The sequence below is a fragment of the Leuciscus leuciscus genome (assembly GCF_965113295.1).
Source record: "Leuciscus leuciscus genome assembly, chromosome: 8".
Classification (NCBI taxonomy): Eukaryota; Metazoa; Chordata; class Actinopteri; order Cypriniformes; family Leuciscidae; genus Leuciscus; species Leuciscus leuciscus.
Genome location: NC_138732.1, coordinates 2917854 through 2932811, shown reverse-complemented (window position 1 = coordinate 2932811; position 14958 = coordinate 2917854). Strand labels below are relative to the sequence as shown.

The 14958-nt window shown below is 39.7% G+C and overlaps 2 protein-coding genes across 5 annotated transcripts in view; one reads left to right on the top strand and one right to left on the bottom strand.

The window, feature by feature from the left end:
- Positions 1-14958, bottom strand: part of LOC309504114 (uncharacterized protein) — a 600323-nt gene that overhangs the window by 49033 nt on the left and 536332 nt on the right. The gene's annotated exons all lie outside the window — the stretch shown is intronic.
- LOC309504145 (uncharacterized protein) overlaps positions 1-14958 on the top strand; it is a 34048-nt gene that overhangs the window by 10018 nt on the left and 9072 nt on the right. For 3 of the 4 annotated variants that reach the window (XR_014207965.1, XM_082177185.1, XM_082177187.1), the window contains one exon: positions 3610-3948. Coding sequence is in view for 3 of the 4 variants with exons in the window: in XM_082177185.1 (XP_082033311.1) it covers positions 3610-3948 (339 nt within the window). In the remaining variant the exon portion in view is untranslated. Of the gene's footprint in view, positions 1-3609; positions 3949-6170; positions 6273-6355; positions 6715-14958 lie in introns of those variants that run through there. The other variant, XM_082177186.1, reaches the window with a different exon arrangement.

Sequence of the window (14958 nt, the reverse complement as noted above, 5' to 3'; positions counted from 1 at the left end):
ATTACAGAACATCACATAAGTATACACTACTATAGAAATCTTATAGGATTACTATAGTTCTTTTTCGTAAGGGATGTAGACAAAACTAGCCCATCACTGCCTAATACGAGTTTAACACCCACTACTATATCACACAGGGATCTACTCACACAGTAATATTAAAAAATGTTCCTCATTTCCGGTTCTGTGTGTTTATTAGGAAGGATGTAGAACATCAATTCATAATTTGTTTGTTTATTGGCGGTACAGAAAACGACACAGCAACTCTTCTGCATGATTGTCCCGTGTATTTCAATGAGCGCCAAGGCAATGGTTTCCCCCCACGGGCTAAATTCACATCACGTGAAGGGGCGTTCCCGGGGGCGTTCCCAGACCAACCCTATGGGCGGCCTGAAAACATGCGGAACAACGCCTTCTACTGGCTGTAGTCTTTAGCCTCTGGCCAAAAAATCCTCCGATGACGCAAAATGACGATTTGTGCGTCATCGGAGGATTTGTTCCAGACAAAAAATATATAAATCTCTCATCTCAGGGGGATATGAGTGTAGAAAGCACGGTAATTCGAAAATACTACAGGTTTTCTACTAATACAAAGCTTAATTCTAAATCCTGAAGTATCCCTTTAAAGACCAGTAAATGAAAAAGTTAAAATCACCACGTTCTATTGACGCACACACATACTCAAAATCGCTGTACTCAGTAATAAAACTATCGAATCCTATCCATCCATTCATAAAACACTTCCTAAGATATTTATAACAGTCTTAACAATAATATTACCGCATATTATGAACTTAATCAACCTTCTGAGAACTTTTATAAACTTAAATCAGAAGAGCACCTCTAACTGCTTACCTCTCCTCAACTCACTCAAAGCAGACTGAGGACGCAGCGCGAGGTGAACGGTAATGACGTCACGACGTCAGCAAAAATACAACGCAAAACTTCTTTCCCAAATTAGTACTAATGATATTAAAAACCAAATTATAGCCTTTTCTTAGACAAATAAGTATAAAGTAAATAAACAAAAATTTACAGGAGGGATCATTAGTGAAATACATTAATTCTTATTTTGAATATTTACACATGAATATTAACATCCGTCCACATGGATTATTTTATTATTTTTATAATGTTTCCTGTGTTGCCCTTATAATGTTAGTATGGTTTTAAGATCAACATTTTTAATAATTTAGAAATAAAAGGCATTTTTCCTAGCCTGATTTTAGCCTCTGATTTGAACACTCTGTTTGAAGGGGCGTGTCTGCTGTGAGACTTCAGTGTAAATGCCCACTGCTGTGATTGGCTGACATGCTTGCATATGAAATTGCTATCATTACATGTGGAACTCTCTCGAATACTTTTACTATTACAGCTATTATACGTTTTTATATTACAGCTATCGAGATTAACGAATCGTGAGAAGTTTTTTAAAGGGGGGGGGGGGGGGGGTGAAACACTCAGTTTCAGTCAATCTCATGTTAACCCCCTGAGGTCGGCTATCGCGCCGGCGCGAGTCCTTATCAGTGCCAAAAAAAAAAAAAAAACTTTTTTAGCTTATATGCTTGTGTTATACATCAATCGATCCTGTTAAGTGTGTATTTTTTTTTGTGTATACTCATAATAAAAACAAAGTGTTGTGCTTTTCGCCAAATAAAGAAAAATAAACATGATGCGAGTTCTGCCTCCTCTCTGCCAGTGAAGTCCATTCTGAAACGCGTCCGAAAATGAACAATAACTCAGCGAATACTCAGTCAAACAGGCATACAGACACACAGGCATGAAGCTTGAATTCTCTTCTTTTAAATGAAGTAATCTTTATAAAAAACTAATATTCTCAGTTTATGTAATCTGTATGAAAAGAGAGATGTCAGTCGTTCTCTTCTCAGCTAATTATTTTTAATGTTACTCCGCCCACGGAGAGCGCACGCTATTCAAACACAAATGACTGAGGCATCCGTGCAAACTGTGAACGCCCACATATCAGCTCGAGAAAACACATCAAGTTTATTCAGATCATTGTACTTGTTTACACTGTCTCGCGGCGCTGTGAGGAATAATGGAAAATGTACCTCAGAAGTGCTGGTATTTCGAGGAGCAACGGATCCTGAGAATACTGTAGTAAGTTTTTTTCATTCTCAAGTGAATCGCGTTTCTGTGTGTGAATGAATGAATGGCAGAGATGCGCGCTCGCAAAAAGACTGTTTAAAATCGCGTTTCTGTGTGTGTGTGTGTGTGTGAATGAATGATCCGCTTTTAGCAAACTATACTGAGATGAGTAAAAATCGACTGAAATATGTTGAAATAAAATGTATTTGTATAAGCAACGTATTAAACTTAATTAGACCTATGTTACAGACATATTAAAGGCAACATTTCGTTGACTAGTTTTGGATAGATTATACATTTTTACTGTAAAATATTTGCCACCTCAAATAAGCTTTTGTTTGCCAATTTTTGCTCATATGTTAAATATAGTATGTTTTGTCAAAAATAAAGTAATCAATTAATATGTTATTAGTGTTTTTCCCAATGTAGCCTAGGCTATATTCAAAGTAATGAATCCTTAACTTTGAAATATGTATGATATAAAATGTATACTTTAGTTTTTACAAATAAAGATTGCACTTGAATTGTTGTTGTAATTGTAACCTTTTTAATAAAAAATATATTTACAAGGTAGATGTAAACTTTTTTATTAAATAATTTTTATTGTGTTTTATTAGTGACAAATTTGGGGAGAGGATACATATTCCAAAACTGAAAATACAGTATGAGAATTAACTGCATAATTACTAGACATGGAAAAATAAAATGAGATGCTTCCAACTGTGAACCAATTTGGTAGAATATATATATATATATACATATTGCTCTTGTATTCTTTCTTGTGGCAGTGACACACCTGAATGAATGGCTCATTAAAGGGATAATTCACTTTGAAATAAATTTTTGGTATGTTTTAGCTTACCTCAAGGGCATCCAAGATGAGGTGTCTTTTTTTCCGCAGTAGTTTCAATTTTTATATTTTTAGGTCAAACCGTTCTTGTCTGTCAGTCATATAATGCAGGTCTATGGTCACGGTCTCAAAGAGCATGCACAGAGTCCAAATTAAAACAATTCCCCATCGTCCAAATTAAACAATTCCCCATCGTAAGTACACATTGATGGCCTAAGACACGAAACGAGCGGTTTGTGTGAGAAAACGAACAGTATTTATATCGTTTTTACCTCTTGTACACAGCCACGTCCAAGTGATCTGAGGGCGCGGGCGGGTATAGATATATACAATAGAAGTCGCATTGGCTACGGCAGTTCATTGGAACGAAACCGTAGCCAATGCGACATCTATTGTATATATCTATACCCTGCACCTTTAGGAAGATATTGGTGAATGAGGCCCAATGTTCTTAGAGTATCTTAGTGTACTCCTCAAAGTTACAATATTAGTTTTTAGAAAATATACACACTTAAAACCTCATGGAAAACTGATCAAAAATGTATCTCAAGGATCCTATAAAATTTTACGAATGTTTGTGTAATATTTTAATTTATGATAATGTGTGTGTGTGTGTGTGTGTGTGTGTGTGTGTGTGTTTTGTTCTTCAGGTCTGGAGATTAACTGCAGTTTTCGTCAGTCTGGTCCCTGTTACGCTGTTCTCGGAGACAAACTCAGTCTGATGATGGTGGTGGACACTAGAGAATATGACCTGAGGATACAAAAGATAAACTACAACACACCAGAGGATCCAGTTTGCAAAATAAAGAATAACAGGATAAGAAAGGATGAATGTGATCTCTTTAATAACAGACATGATGAAGTGTCAGTCAATAATGGGATTCTGATAATAAACACTGTGATCAGAGCAGATTCAGGGACTTACAGATTACAAGTCTTAAACTCAGATGGCTCAATAACATCTACAGATCTACAAGTGATTATTGAAGGTACAGTAACTCTCTCATCAGACTCATTACAATCTCATGTTCTCAAAGATCTCGATTCTCTGTGAAGGTTTTTATTCCTGTAACACACAGTAAACACACTACATACTCCAGTAATACTGAGAGTAGTGTGGAAGTATGGCATTCTGCTGTAATCTTCAAATCAGTGTTATTTAATTCTAGATTTATTATAGTTTTATAGTTCATCCTCAAGCCATCCTATGTGTATATGACTTTCTTCTTTCAGCCAAACACAATCAGAGTTATATTTAAAAATATCATGGCTCTTCCAAGCTTTATAATGGTAGTGAATGGTATCTGAGTTTTTGAAGCCCAAAAAAGTGCCTCCATCCATCATAACAGTGATCCATACGTCTCCAGGGGTTAATAAAGGCCTTCTGAAGCAAAGCCATGCGTTTTTATAAGAAAAATATCCATATTTATAACTTTATAAACTACAATCACTGTCTTCCAGTAATGGCCATACACAAGTCTAGTTACTGCAGAAGAGTGACCTCTGACCCGACGGATGACGAGTGACCTCTGGCCCGACGAGTGTCCTCTGACCCGACGAGTGTCCTCTGACCCGACGAGTGACCTCTGACCCGACGAGTGTCCTCTGACCCGACGAGTGACCTCTGACCCGACGAGTGACCTCTGACCCGACGGATTACGAGTGACCTCTGACCCGCCGAGTGTCCTCTGACCCAACGAGTGACCTCTGACCCGACGGATGACGAGTGACCTCTGGCCCGACGAGTGACCTCTGGCCCGACGAGTGTCCTCTGACCCGACGAGTGACCCGACGGATTACGAGTGACCTCTGACCCGCCGAGTGTCCTCTGACCCAACGAGTGACCTCTGACCCGACGGATGACGAGTGACCTCTGACCCGACGAGTGACCTCTGGCCCGCCGAGTGTCCTCTGACCCGACGAGTGACCTCTGACCCGACGGATGACGAGTGACCTCTGACCCAACGAGTGACCTCTGACCCGACGCATGACGAGTGACCTCTGACCCGACATGATGTAGGAGTAACGTAAGCTTAGGTTAGAGTAGACGGTCTCGCGGTTCCAACAACAAAATCAAGCTCCTCCCACATTGCTCACGCGTCGGGTCAGAGGTCACTCTTCCGCCACATTTTTGGGTGAACCAACCCTTTAAAGGTACAATATGTAAGAATTTTCTATCAAAAAATACAAAAACCACTTGCACAGTGTTATATATTTCATACTTACATTACCCAAAATCTTTCCAATAATTTGTAAATTCTGAGAAATTCACAATTTTAAAAAGTGCCCGTCCCCATTCACTTGTCGCCTGTCAATGACGTAATATCCACGTTATCCCTGGTTTTGGCTAGTATTCCCATAGTAACCATGGCGACAGACGTGGACAACTGCGTTACGTCTAGCGGTGCGCTCACGCTGTTGTTGTGTCATTCAAACATTATGGATCATGGCAAGCAGACTTTGGGACAAAAGGAGAACTAAAACGAGGATCAATATCAGCGTGGCGTTTTCTAGATGCCGAGAGCTAGCGTCCACGGCTAACCTTGACTTGACAGAGACGCTCTTGCGTGTGCTTTATTAGACAGGTGAGCAAATGTACATAAAACTAATCAATGTTATACAGCTCAACATGATGAAATGTTAGAATATGATCAGTATGTTACTCTAATGTTGATCTCGCTCACTGCTAGTCTCATACACACAAACTAACACACAGAATAACATTATAACTTTAACACACTCAAATGCAGTTTAGTGTGATAGTGTAGAGCGAGTGAAGCAGCGCTGCGTTCCCTCACAAGCTTCATTCGTCTAATAAACTGCCCTGTGTGAGTGTTATTCAGCACTAGCGGGTAAGTTAGTTCGGTAGGATTAAATGTCCTCATTCCTTTATATCCGCGGGACTCGCGTGTGACGCTGAGATCTGTCTCTCATTAGCACTCGCGCCGCTTCATTCCACAGTCATGCTAAACACATCAGTGTATTCACTCATCCATAAACATTATTAGATCCTTCGGCATGACGACAAGATCCATAAATCCGCTTATGCGTCATCAACCGACGCCTTTGTTATTGTAAGAGGTTAGCGACCCCTAGCGGCGATAAAAATTACATATTGTAGCTTTAACAGGCTGATAGATATGTTCACTGATTGATTGATTGATTGATTGATTGATTGATTGATTGATTGGTGTGTCTGTGTTGTGTTCAGGGATTTCAGCATCTGTAGTGCATGAGCTGGTCTGGTGTTGTCAGATGATGGTTCTGTTGGGTCTGTTAGGAGGTTTTCACATCTACATGAGACTCACGTCAGGTCAGGCACATTTATCATCATCACTATGGATTTGACATGCAAATATTAAGAGTGTGAATATGATGAGAATCTGATGTTTTTAGGAAAGAAACAGGAAGATCAAAACGTGCGAATGAGAAGATTTAGAGAAGGACATGAAGAAACAGCAGAAGATTGAAGATCTCAGCAGCAGATCTCGTCACATCTATGAGAAATCATTTTACACATCTGGAGTCATGTGGTCTTTTACTGTAGTCTGTTGGCTTTGGCTGAGTCAATATACAGCGTCTGTTTAGATGTTTTAGCTGTTCCTAAAGATTACTTTAATAACATGTTTAGCCACATGCATTTTTCTTCACAAGATCTTTGTCATTATAGAATATTGCTAAACGTATCGTTCTTTAAAGATTGTAAATAATCTGTGTTGAATTTAAGATGAACTTTGGTATTGAGTTAAATGAAAATAAAATGCTTTGAAATGAAACTATTTCCAGTCAAACGCCACATGTTTTTATTTATTAAAAGGGACAAATCATGATAATCTGACCGGGTCCCGGTGCTTCTGACTACCAACCCAGAAAACGTGAAAAGTGAAACCCAGTAACTTTGTTTCGTGACAGATGTTTTCTTTATTAGACGGTTTGTTCATCTACTCATCATCGAAGACATTTTACTTGCGGTCGATGCTCAGTGATGCTCATTTTGAATCCTGCAGTTATAAAAGCAACAAACGGGTGATGAATTAACATACATAATGTCTTCATGAAAATGTAAAATTGCAGAAGCATTGGTCATAGAAAGCCGACAGCAGGACAGAAAATACATGTATGTTATTTTTGTACCTTGTGCTTGTACTTCTCCTTTTCTCTCAGAAAGTGTGCAGTAGTCTTTATATACGGCAGGGTTTCTCAATCTCGGTCCTGGAGGGCCACTGTCCTGCACAGTTTAGCTCCAACCCTGATCAAACACACCAGAAACACCTTCTCTCTTCTGCTGGATTACTGGCTCTTCTGGACTCTAGAAATGATGCTCATCTTTGGACTGATGCTGATGCTGAAAACTGCTGCATGTGAGTCCACTTTCAGCTCAAACTCTCTGATGATGAAGCTCTGACATGAAGACACTGTAATATTACTGTAAGAGTTTTTCCATAAACTGCAGGATCTAGTAATTGAGTCTGTTTTAAGTGTTTAAAGCCTGGTTTCACAGACAGGGCTTAGATTAAGCCAGGATTAGGCCTTAGTTCAGACAGGGCGTTTAAGTAACTTTTATAAACGTGCCTTAGAAAAAAAATATACCAGAAATATACCCACCCACAGCGTCATCTCCCGGTAGCGAACACTTTGCCTGCAGTCCCCAAACAAACCACATGAGGACACCACTACAATATGAAATTAACAACCGCTGCTGAACTCAGGAGGAAATTGAATTCACAATAAAAACAGAATAAAATACTAACTCTGTTACGGATCTCCAGACAGAACAATGGCACTGACATATTTAAGACATTTTAGTGCAAGTTGCTCTCAGTTAAAACAGATCAAACATGCATTCAGTTTTCTGCTGCTCTCTCTCTCTCTCTCTCTCTCTCAATTTAATTCAATTCAAATGAGCTTTATTGGCATGACAGTATTGCCAAAGCATTGGCCATTACATTGGCAATGAACAAATAATCAATAAAATTAATCAGTAAACAAATGCATGAATACATTTATATAAAAAAAAAAGAAAAAAAGAAGAAGAAAAGAAACCAGTATCAATGTAAAAAAAAAAGAAGAAAATTACTAAAATATCAAACAATCAAAATAATAATTATTTGAAAAATTGTACAATTATTTATCCATCTGAGGTTCCACTGGTTGTCCTCATTTCAAGGCATGAGGAGACATATTTTGCAGCAATTATTTCACATTTGGGCATTTCTCCCAGTACATATGGGAGTTTCTGTGTGTCTGATATGGATTCGAATTCAGGGTATATTTGGGAAATTTTTGCAAAGTGTTTTTGTCTTAGTGTATTATATTTGGGGCATGAGGTTAGAAAGTGCAGCTCTGTCTCCACCTGTCCCCTGTCACACTGGGAGCAGAGTCTCTCCTCTAGTGGTAGCCAGCTCTGTCTGTGGCGACCCTTTTCTATGGCCAGGCTGTGTTCACTCAGGCTGTATGTTGTCAACATTTTTCTTAGTTTAGGACATTTTATTGTACTCAGGTAATTTGCCAGTGTGAATTCTCTTTTTAGGGTCAGATAACATTGTAATTTACTTTGTGTTTTGGTCGTTTCTTTCCAGTATTCAATATATTTTTCTTTCTGCTTGTTGATAATTTGGGTCAACAAACTCTCTCTCTCTCTCTCTCTCTCTCTCTCTCTCTCAATTCAATTCAATTCAATTCAATTCAATTCAGAAAGCTTTATTGCCATGACAAAAAATTTATTTTGTATTGCCAAAGCATCAAAACAACATAGAAAATTATTTAGAACATTTAGTAGACAAAATAATAATAATAGTTAAATTAAATAAAAATATAATATTATATATATTTTATATAGAAAAAATTATAATACTGATAACATAAAACAATAATAATAAAATAAACAAAGATTAATAAATAAAATAAAATAAAAAGGATTATAATGCAGAAATCATGTATATAAAAAATGAAATAAAAATAAAACACTGAACTTGGAATTGAACATTATATACGTGTGTGTGTGTGTGTGTGTGTGTGTGTGTGAGTGAGATGGGGTGTGTTAGGCTGTGAGTGTGTGTCTGTGTGTGTGTGTGTGTGTGTGTGTGTGTGTGTGTGTGTGTGTGTGTGTGTGTAGGTCTGATGGGGTGTGTCAGAGACAGTTTATATAAGAGACATGCCACTTCCTCAATCCTCAATACAACTATATAAGGAAAACCCGTAACGGCAAAGATGGCGGTTGTATGCACATGTCCCGCCCCTCCCGCTGGAAAGCCAATCATCTGCTTTTAACCTTCAAGCCGGGAAACATTTAAGTCTATCGTCTGGTTCCACTGACGCATGCGCACAGTTGAGGTTTTGCGACAGCGGAGACAATTTGACGACAGCAAGTTGTGGCGTGTGCAAGATCAGATGTGCTGAGTCCCAATTCGCATACTATCCGTCCTAAATAGTATGCGAAACTAGAATAAGTACGTCCCAAATTGTAGTATGTTGAAATGAGTATTCCAAAGATACCCGGATGGTCTACTATTTCCGGTTAGAATTCGAAGTGCAGATCAATGCACACTCTAACGGCTAATATTGCCCACAACCCATTGCGTGCGGGAGGGAGGAGCTTTGTGGTGATGGTGGTGGTGATGTAGATGTAGACATGGCAGTCGGATGCAGCAGTGGAGATGCGCCCTCAGTTTTTAAGTGTAAGAATTCAAATGTTTAACCCTAATTAAAGTTATATTTTATTGTCTCGTAATATTAATGGGTTTATGTTGTGCCAAAAAAGTACCGTATTTATCTTGTAGGGTCCGATGAAGATACTGAGCGCCTCATTGCAGGCTACAAAACAATAAATAAAAAGGCTCTAGTACAGTGTCATGCAAGTGTCTTTTTTATGTATTTCTTTTGATGTTTCTGTCTGACTTATTTGTAGTAATACTGTGGCTGTACAAATGTTAACTTTATCAGTCCAACCAAAGAAACATGGTTACTACACTTTTACTATAGTAAAAGCATGGTTCATTTTCATCAGGGTATTTTTAAGTACTATACGTATAAGATTAAGTATAACATACGTTAAACAATAGTTACACTATAAACTTTAAATATTTTAACTCAGAAAATAAGTAGCTTTCGTTACACACATTTGCACATGAACGTCAGAACCAGCCGCCTCACAAACGACCTGCGTTTGGTTGATCTACGACGACGCCCTGCTTCACTCCTCAATTTGGTAAAACACATTGTAAATGTATTGTGGAAAAAAAGATGGGAATAGTAAATAAAATTATATTGGATATATAAGAATGAATGAAATGTAAAACGTTGCATGACGTCATCGAAGTATGTCCCAGAACGTGCATACTCTTTTGATACACACTCAAAAGTATGTACTTTTTCATCACAAAAAAAGTACATACTTTTAGGTCGTAGTATAAGTAGGCGAATTGGGACTCAGCCATGGAATCCACATGGAAGAGGGTGATAACAACGCGAAGGCACCGGACTATTAAAGTATTTTATATCGACCACAAATATGTTACCTTACATTCTAAGTAAAAGACACAAAATATGTCTTATTTGATCGGTGAGTAATGTAGATGAACTGCTGCGCTTGTGACACTGACAGGGCGCATATTTAACTGAAAGAAGTGAACAAGCAGAGAGAGAGAAGAGAGAGAGCTCACCGTCTCCAAATTAAGCGCTGTCTTGCTCTCTCTCCCGCACGCATATTAATTAAAATAAAACGACATTATGGTAAAAGGTCGGAAGACCAAAGTTTCATGTAGAGCATTCGGAGATTTTTGTTTCCTGAATTACCGCTGGGTGTGAATTGTGCTAAAATACGTTGCCTTATCTTCTCTGAAATGCGTTCCGCACATTCAGCTGACATAAAATTACTCTAAATAAACGAAAAAACCTATCCAGTGATGTAATGTTTTCTGTGTTGACACTAACCGGGTGGGATGTCCATGTCCTAACTGCTGGGATAATCACACCACCGTATGACACGTACAATTCACGAACTAATGACTCCTTTGAACCGATTCATGTTAATGAATAGTTAAAACAACTGATCTATACAATACATTATTACTGATAAAGTGCAAACCTGCTTATATTTAAATAATGGAGAACAATATTGATATTGAATATTGCACAACACCGGCATTCTGGATAGAGACGTAAATGAAGTTGGTGTCGTGAACCCTTGCGCATGCGTAGTAAAAGTATAACCTGCGCTGGAAAAGGCGTTTTAAACCTTATTTTGGGGCAAAGTCATCAAACTTTTTCAGCGATTTTTATCATATTTTACTGCTGTTTCGATACATGCAGTTTTTATGTCCTGGTGACCAGTGAAAGTGCAGTTCTGACTCTCTGCCCATTCATTTAGATAGGAGCCTGGTCTTGTTAGTCCGAAATAGCTGCCCGGAGGCGTTGCCAAGATGGCGGCCGAGTGGCACGACTTGCCCAGAGCCATAGAGAGAGAGAGTTGCGACACTCCCATAGACCTCCGTTGTAAATAATGGCGGCGCTTTTAACAGCCTACTTCCGGGATATGAAGATCGGAATAGTTCCAAACACTGTCATGTGGGCGTTGGACACCATTCACTTACATTGCTGCGCGTCGAGTTGTTCCAGAGTTAAGTTGCCGAAATATCGACCTCTTTTGAATTGTCAACTGTCTATATTGTATCAGAGGCCCTTTGCGATGCTTATACTGGTCTTCATTTGTACATGCACAGCGTAATTATTTATATTTTATGTTGGTTGTTTCAACCAATTTTCAAGCACTGCCTGCTAGCTAACGTTAGTTAGCTAGCGCGACTTCGTCAGCTAAGAGTTCGGTAATGAATCGCTACCACCTTATAGCAACTTTTATTTAATTAAATTTTTTGGGATATACTAACTTTTCATTATGTTTTATTGTCTTGAGTGAAGCGGCTTGTGAGAACAATGCTGGACCTTTAGGATTGTTATGGCCATCACCAGTCCTGTCTGTTTCATGGATCACCTGCCCCTGGTTTTTGTTTTTCTTGTTCACACACACAAGCACACATTTTTGTTGTCTGTCATTGTTTAATAAAAAATATTTTATTTGAAAACCTTCATTTGTATCAGCCATGCTTAAATTCGTTTTTAATCTGTTATAGTTTTGATAATGTGTATGGCCTTAATCTTAAAATAATATTCTTAGTCTTAACATGATCATGTTTCACGTTGTGGTCCTGGGGGTGGCCACTTTCATCAGAAGAAGTGAGCTAGCTTCTAAGCGAATTCTGAACGGACCGCCACGGCAGACCTCTTTGCGTGATCACGAAGGTAGGCTAATGGCTGAATCGGAATTTATAAGCAAAATCACGGTAATCAATAGCCTAATACAGCCCAGATGTGCTAAAATAAATATCATGAGACGTCCATCATCAGATGAATGATATGGAAAAGTTAAGTTAGAGCCGCTAAAGCTAGTGCTACTACCCATGCGAACATGAACACTAAGCTTTTCCCTCCAAAAATATAGCTTAAAACTTATCTCCAAATGCAAAACTGACATTAACAAAATGCAATAATGCAATAACAGCTGAAAAAGTACTTGGGTGTGTGTTTTATTTTATATTTACCGTTCAATAATGCAATCGCTGCTGTCTGTCCCATAGAAGAACATGACAGCCAGCGTACGTTTTGGAACTATTGGGGCTTACATGAACCACGTGACAGCCATAGCGGCGACATCAAAGAGTGTCGCAACTCTCTCTCTCTATGGCTCTGGACTTGCCTAAAAGGACTTTGGGTGTGTTAGTGTCACGATCACTGACTCCATGACCTCCCTCTCTGGCCGCCAGAGGGTGCCGTCACCCGAATACTGACTTTCCCTTATGAACTGCATCTCCCATAGTACATCATTCCTGGACTAATCTCGCATCCAGCATCCACCTGCCATCACTGATCACTCACGCACCTGCATCTCGTTTCCACACACACACACACACACACACACACACACACACACACACACACACACACACACACACACACACAAAAACCATGCTCACATTACAACCAATGTGAAGTCTTGTTTTGCTGTTGTGAACATTTCTGAGTGTTTCTCCCGTGTTTCTGCCTACCTGTGTTTGACCCGATCTGATCTTCTCGTTGCCTGCCGCCTGCCTATTGACCCTCTGCCTTGTATCTGGACTAGGGATGGGGAAATGAAGCCCCTGGGAAGGGATGAAGTCATGAATCACTGAGGCTTTCCGGCTTTCCCCTGACTGTTCCGGGAAAAGATTCAAACAAAGCTTCGAGAGTGTCGAGAACTGGTCGAGAACAGCGCCATCTGGTGGTTATTTAAAATAAATCAGCCAGAAGCCTGTTTTAGAAGCTCTGGCAGATGAAGCAACCACAACACACTCCATAGTTTCAATGTTATGTGTAGAAATAAAAGCCTTACATGTTTGTGTTTGATTTGTTCATTAAATAAATTCATTTTCCCATTAAAGTGTGACAATAAAATATAATATAAGCTTATATGATTCAACAAGATTTAATGTAGGCCTACTCTCTGTCTCTCTCTCTCTCTCTCTCTCTCCACACACACACACACACACAAAATGAATAAGGACATTGTCTGATAGGATCATCTGTTATTAAATGCGCTTATGACACTTGTTACTGATAGTGCTTAACTGTAGGAATGACAGAAAGGTGATAACGTTTTTAATTATATTTATTATTTTTGGCTGTTGCCATTGCTCTAAATACAAACCCTTTACCAAACACCATCACCCTATCTCTTCCCCCCTAATCCCACCTTAAACCCAAATACCAACACCAAATTACGTAAAATCACCAAAAAATGCAAAGATTTTACAAAAACAAAAAGACACAAAAACAACAAAAAATAATAGCCTAAGTAGTGAAAAATAAATGTTGGTTATTTAAATGTAATATATTGATTAACTTTCAAAGTACAGCACTCTCCTCACAAACACATCAACCAGACTGAGGCAACAATGACTCGTTAAATACGATCTGGAGTTCGAGCCTTCTGACACCCAAAGCGAAACGCGCACGTGATTTGACAGAAAGTGAGGCTTCGTTTGTCATCGATCACGTGACTCTAGTAAACCGATACACGCCCCGATACGGGGCTTCACTAGAAATTGTGTCGCTTGTGTGATATGCGCATCGAAGCTTCAGTGTCATACGTAACATCACTAATCTGGACTCTGTTTTGCTTGCTGCCTGCCTCTGAACCCTTGCCTGGATTATCACCTCGTCTTTGCCTGCCCTGCTCTGTCAATTCTGCCCATGCCTGACCTTTTCCTGTTGACTATTCTATTAATAAACCTGTTGCAAATGGACCTGATTCTGATGATTCATTACAGAAGACTTCGCCACAACAAGGTTCAGCAACTATGTCTTCATTAACTACTGCGTTCTCTGCCCAGGCTAGCCAACTCGCCGCTCATCACCACCAACTGAATCGCCTTACCTCATTGACAGGAGTTGGTGAAAGCCATTCAGACCCTGCAAACTCCTGCTCCAAGCCCGTCTCCGCAGCAAACCCAACCCCCCGCTGTCCGCGCTGCCGAGACCCAGCCTTCCGTGAGCGCGAGTCCCCGCCTCGCACTTCCGGAGAAGTTTGATGGAGATCCCAGAAAATGCAAGGGTTCTACTCTAGGAAACTCAACGCCGCAGAGAGAAATTACGACGTGGGAGATCGTGAGCTTTTGGCTATGAAGGCCGCCTTCGAGGAGTGGCGGCACTGGTTGGAGGGAACCACACATCCCTTCACTGTGCTCACCGATCACAAGAATCTGGAATACCTCCACACCGCCAAGAGGTTGAACCCTAGACAAGCTCGTTGGTCCCTTTTCTTCACTCGTTTCCAGTTCACTGTCTCCTATCGTCCCAGGTCTAAAAACACAAAAGCCGATGCCCTGTCCTGACAGTACGACCCTGAACCAACCTCCTATGCTCCCGATACGGTCCTGAGCCCCGACCTCATCCTTGGTCCTATTCAA